The sequence below is a fragment of the Zea mays genome, chromosome 3 (assembly GCF_902167145.1).
Source record: "Zea mays cultivar B73 chromosome 3, Zm-B73-REFERENCE-NAM-5.0, whole genome shotgun sequence".
Taxonomy (NCBI): Eukaryota; Viridiplantae; Streptophyta; class Magnoliopsida; order Poales; family Poaceae; genus Zea; species Zea mays.
Window position 1 is genome coordinate 141,757,067 of NC_050098.1, and position 6,147 is coordinate 141,763,213.

At 42.5% G+C, this 6,147-nt stretch overlaps 1 protein-coding gene across 1 annotated transcript; it reads left to right on the plus strand.

The window, feature by feature from the left end:
- The first annotated feature begins 1,863 nt into the window (after window positions 1-1,863).
- LOC100125635 (transcription factor MYB8) lies at window positions 1,864-3,018 on the plus strand. The gene is made up of 2 exons (NM_001112567.1): window positions 1,864-2,271; window positions 2,384-3,018. Exons 1-2 carry the CDS (start codon window positions 2,009-2,011, stop codon window positions 2,799-2,801), a joined length of 681 nt encoding a protein of 226 aa, NP_001106037.1. The 5' UTR covers window positions 1,864-2,008; the 3' UTR covers window positions 2,802-3,018.
- The last annotated feature ends 3,129 nt before the right edge of the window (window positions 3,019-6,147 follow it).

Here is a 6,147-nt window from a genome sequence, read left to right on the forward strand (position 1 = left end):
TCTCGCCGAATGTGTTGCACAAGTGTTCTATGTACTCGATCCAGCAGATGAGAAGATGCATGTAGTTATTTCTGGAAAGCAAAAAATTGTTGGAGTTGAGAATGTGGGAGACCAAGATGAGGAATACAATAAGTATGAAGAGATGTTCGTCTTTAACGGTCCAGAGAGAATCAAGCGTGTGGAAAAGAAAATTGATAAGAACTTAAAGCCATACATGCGGAAAAATGGTAGTTCATGAAAAATTGTATGAATCAAATTGTATTTGTTATCATGTATGATCGACTATGAATTGTGGTTGCCAATTAATTTAAAATCTCTCTAGTTATCTATGTGTGCTATTATAATTCATTTAAATTGTATTTACATATTATTGTTAAAAATTAAATATTAATTCATTTAAATTGTATTTGCATATTTCTGTTAAAAATTAAAATTATTTCCATATTTAAATTGTATTTTCATATTTTTACAATCACAGACGGTTTTTTCTTAGGGTCCGTTTGTGAAAAGGATAGAGCACCACAGGCGGTCCTAAACAAAAACCGCTTGTGATACTATTACATCACAGGCGTACTGAACCGCCTGGGACATCACACGCGGTTTTCTAACCGAACCGCCTGTGATGTAAAAAGCCTACCGCTTGTATAGAGCCAAATTGTACTAGTGAAAACACCAGGTTGTCCATATTGCAACCCCTGCTCAGGAGAAGATGAAGGCCATGTGGAGGACTTTCAAGAATTCTAGGAATTCGAGGAGTTCTAGAATAGATTAGCGGCAAACCCTCATTCAGCTGCCTGTGAAGGTCTTATCTTTACTGTGTTTCACTTTAGCATTTTTGATTATTGTTTAAGTTAATGACTATGTGGATGTCTCTAACATCCTGATGTAATAAAGTAATACTTCTTTATGCAATTATTCGAGCACTGTGTGATGATGCTCAATTATATAACCGTTGTGTACGTGAATTTCTGATCCTGACATATATATGGTTCGCATTCGGTTTGCCTTCTAAAACCAAATGTGACAACAACTTTTTGTTTAAACTCGTTTACAGTCTCAAACAATCAATTTGCACTTAGATGGTTCTAATATGTGGGCAACAAAGCTGTAATATATATACGAACTAAGTTATGGGTGGAGTGGTAGAGTAAAGTATACGTGAGGCTGAAGTCACCGGTTCGATTCCAACTGGTAGAGTAGCACGCGAATTTTGCACGAAAAAATGCTGTGACTTGCGACTTCATATAGACAGGAAGGTGAGGCCTCCCCTAATTAAAATACGTTTGTAAAAATAATTATTTCTATTGGCTCCTAACAGCGCTGGTTCTAAAAACGTCAATGTAAATAGGTTCCGAACCGTCTCTATAATGCTTCTTTGTACTAGTGATTGTCTTCTAACTATATTTATTACATAACTAATTTTAAGACACCCTATTGTATCATTTAATTTTTTTAGTTATCTCTTTTATTTGGAAAACCCATCTAGATCGAGGTCTATGGTTTTACATGGACTAAGATTATCTGCAATCTCGACCGTTCTTATTCTTTGCATTGCTAGTATACAGTATGCCTGAAGAACGCTACACGGGACAGAGCACCAGTGTAAATAATTTAACAAAACGCCATGGGAGGAAGACGAGACGAGAGAGCCGAGAGGGAAGCTGCCCACCTACCCACCACACTCATCCCTAGGGCTTAGCAATTACTCCTACAGTACTCGCCCGCGTCTTCATCCCTCGCGTTTCTCTCCTCCTACCTACCCGGTCAAATGTCTTCCAGCGCATGCGCCCTCCCCCTCCCACCCTCTCTCTCTCTTATAAACGCAGCCTCTTTTATCTCCTCTCCTCTCCACCACATCTAATCCTTCCTCCCAGCTGGTCCCTGCGGCCGCTGCTGCTCGTCCCTACAAGTATATCAACCAACAGTGCTCACATCATGCACTCTGTGGTGTCTTGGTAGTAGTTGTTGGGGTAGCTAGCTAGAGAGAGCAGCAGGCCAGCACAGCAGCATGGGGAGGTCGCCGTGCTGCGAGAAGGCGCACACGAACAAGGGCGCCTGGACCAAGGAGGAGGACCAGCGGCTCGTCGCCTACATCAAGGCCCACGGCGAAGGCTGCTGGAGGTCGCTCCCCAAGGCCGCGGGCCTGCTGCGCTGCGGCAAGAGCTGCCGCCTCCGGTGGATCAACTACCTGCGCCCCGACCTCAAGCGCGGCAACTTCACCCAGGAGGAGGACGACGTCATCATCAAGCTCCACCAGGTCCTCGGAAACAAGTACGACGATCAGATCGATCCATCCCACTCAACTCTTCTAACTGCATGAGTAATCTGTTTCACGTACGCAAACATTCTGCTTATGTTAGTGGATGGAATGAAACGCACACAGGTGGTCGCTGATCGCCGCCCAGCTGCCGGGGCGGACGGACAACGAGATCAAGAACTACTGGAACACGCACATCAAGCGCAAGCTCATCGCCCGGGGCATCGACCCACGGACGCACCAGCCGGCGAGTGCCGCCGCAGTTGCCCCCGCCGCCGCCGCCGCCGCCGCCGCGCAAAGCAGCTTTCGCCACCATGGCGACGACGAGGCGGTGGCGCGGCGCAGCTGCTCGCGAGACAGCGGCTGCATCGCGGCGCACAGCAGCGACGACGACGACAGCACGTCCGGGTCCCTGCCACACCAACATGCTGTCGGCGGCATCGACCTCAACCTCTCGCTAAGCCCACCGACGAGCCAACCGTCATCGCCGGCCGCCGCCAAGGGAGTTGTAGCTAGCGGATATGGCCAAGGGAGTGAGAGCTAGCTGTACCTCCTCTGCACTGCCACGATGATGGTTGTCAATTGTTGTTAGCTCCTCCTCCTCGTCTTATGTTCTTCCATGCAGGCCGGAAGATCCTAAAGAGAACGTGTGCGTGCGTGTGAGAATTAAACTCGTGTCTGTTGTTCGATCGGGCGCTCTAAGATTTGGCCATGCCCCATGCATGAGGAACCCTGCAGGGCCCTCCTACTTTTTGAGACTCACCTTCGCTTTGCAGCTTCACCAAAATCCATGCTTATTTTCTTCCTCTTTCCTTTTCATGCACGCTGCTAGAGACAATACTTCATCTGTCATTTTTATGTGTTACTAGTTTACTACAGTATTTATGCTCGTTTTTTTTCTTTAATTGAACTAGCTAAATTGATAAGAAACATTAATAATATTTTTGTCTCTACATAATTTATAATGATAATATATTTAATAATGTGTCTAATAATACAAATTATATATTATAAATATTAATACTATTTTTTATATATTTAGTTAAAACTAAGTACGTTTGATTTTTCAAGAAGTAATAACGACAGTTAAAAAAACCAAGAGAATAGTGTAGTAGCATGCAGTAGCGGTACCACTACTGTATCTCTCTATCTCTCAGCATTTTCCAAAGCATCATCTTGGATTCTTGGTGGTGAAAACTCTAGCAATGTCCCACATAATTAGTCACAAAATATTTTGTTAGAGGCCTTCTCCTTTCGAAGGTCCTCAAAAACATAATTAACCAGTTGTTTCTAGCATAAACTATTATAGGAAGCTTCGTCTCAAAGAGATAAGCCTCTTTCTTATGACGAAGGACACACAGGATGAAGATAGATCCAAAGAAGATAAGAGTAAACGCCGAAGCTATCACCAGACGAAAAAGCTTTGGCTCGCAACGAAGCAGAGGAATGTTGATAATGGCCGAATAAGGAAAAAAACTACTTAGTCCTTTATAATTTGAATTACGGTCATGTGTAAACATTAAGGACATAATAGATGAACAATAACATCATACTGTTCACGCTGGATTGTACTTACTCTCTCGCATCCTCACCTTCGAGCAAGCTGAAGGTATCAATGTGAAGTCAGCATCGTTGATATTTTATATATGTTTTGTGGGATGCAAGAATAAATGAATTATTAAAATATGATTATCATATTTATTTCTTTGCATGTCTATTCTTGTATTGATATGAAGAAGGTGTGTCCTTATCGATCTTCGTCTGGGAAGCATTAAACCCGTAAGGAGATAATGCTTCGAAGGACGAAGGTCTATATTAATTAACAATTGTGTTGTCTTGTTCTTGACTCACAATATTTGAGAATAAGTGAACAACATTGGCGCCCACCTCCGGTGAACTCACTTCCACAACCTTCAGCAAGCATTCACCTTCGACATGCCGCCGAAGAAGGCAACGGTGCCAGGGGCTGCCCTACAGCCACTAGACACAAATCAGGATGCACTCTCCCTGCGAGAGGCCAGGAGCCAAAAGAGAAAGGCCACCAGCCCGACTCTTCAGGAGGAGCAGCTTGACCAGGAAATCAGGGATTTAGAAGCAATCCATCAGCAAGTACAAAGGAAAAAAAGGAGAAGATGTTCCGGCTGGCTGATCTTCAGAACAAGATTGATGACGCAGCTGAGGAGATGCGTCATCTTACTCAAGATGACCAGGACCGAAGGCCTCAACATAGGAAGCTTCGTCAGGAGAGCTGATTCAACAAAGACGAATGCACTAGTATACAGAGGCTCTATAGTGGCGGTTCTAGAGCTGTTTGCACTGGCGTTTTTCAGTGCCGCTAGTGCTAGGGGCCAGTGGAAATCGCCATTTCCACTGGCGGTTATTCTAGAACCGCCAGTGAAAATATAATTTCCACTGGCGGTTTTTTTATTTAGCCGCCGGTGGAAGTTTTCCCGCCTTTTTTAAAATTTTCAATCAGTACTAAAATTTATATATATTTACACACACAAACATATATATATATATTGATATTGATAAACATGTAGTATTGATATTAAAAGCAACATGGAATTAAATTCTATCATACATTTATATACATGAAAGTCTTGTTTATAACCATGTATGCATCACACATTATATACATCAAAGTTTTCACTTAAGCTCTAATAACTATCTCGGCTAAGAGATAGTCTACTAATTTCTGTTAGTATTCTAAACTTTGGCAAAGCTAATGTTCTGGAAGCATCGTGATATTTCCCTTCTGCGAGAATGACCTCTTTCAATATGAATGTGCACAGGTCCTCAACTATGCCATACAATGCACCTTCAGTCAAGTTCTCCGGGCTTCCTTGTTGAAATTGCTGTAAAGGAAGTTTATAAACATCATCTATTTATACTCAATAATAACACATTTGCATCTTTAATGACATAAATACATAGGTGACTATTACTAATAATACCTTGCCAGGGTTCGTGATGTATCGTCCGTTCATTCCCATGAACTCGCACATGTAGAACCCACATAGGACCGATCCGGGTGGTTGCTTGTGGCACTACATAACGGGAGATTGGTTATTTAGTTGCAACATTGTCCTATGTACGTACATGTATGATATGTATTCATAAATTCACATACTTACCGGCCAGTTATAATGGATGTCTAGTAGCACGCCTTTTTTGGACGTGCCGTACTTTCCACCTTGTAGCTTATAAAACCTAAATGCCCTGTGATCTCAAATAGAATCACCATGTTATTCTACAATTCTCATCGATATAAGTATGCATGCATAGAAAAGGCTTACAGCTCTAAGATGCTGAGGAATTTTGAATAGGCCGAAGGCTCGGTGTGCAAGGAGTCGAGCACCAGCACCTTTCCAACCTTAGGATAAATGATGAAGCATATCCAGTGGTCCCTGTACGAATCAAACTTGTGATACATGTGTATTGAAATTATTAATTTTATTTATGCAAAATCACACTTATTTAAAGTTGTACGGGGCCACTATGGATTCCCTGTCTTGAAATTGAAGCATTGCGTGTCCTATGTAGGTGGCGTATCTTGCCTCAAAATCCTTCTTCAGATCCTGGATACGCACCTCAATTTCTTCGTCCGTTAGTCCCTGTAATACTTCGTTGTCTTTTCCGATTCTAAAAGTGTGGCTATCCTCGCATATCTTTATTGGGTTGAGATACCCAACCCTTTTACTGGCACTAGCATTGGGATTGGTACCATAAAGGATCTCCTGCTGATCATGTTGGATTCTGCAACGCACACGTGCATGTCAGATATTGAAAATTTATACAACTCACTAATAATAACACATATATGTGGAGTATGAGTGACACTTACAATGCAAATATGGTTACAAGTTGCACGTCGAGTCTCTGAAGGT

Coding starts and splice junctions, on each gene's coding strand:
- LOC100125635 (NM_001112567.1), top strand. CDS start 2,009: ATGGGGAGGTCGCCGTGCTGCGAGAAGGCGCACACGAACAAGGGCGCC. Junction 2,272..2,383: donor CACCAGGTCCTCGGAAACAA/GTACGACGATCA, acceptor AAACGCACACAG/GTGGTCGCTGATCGCCGCCC.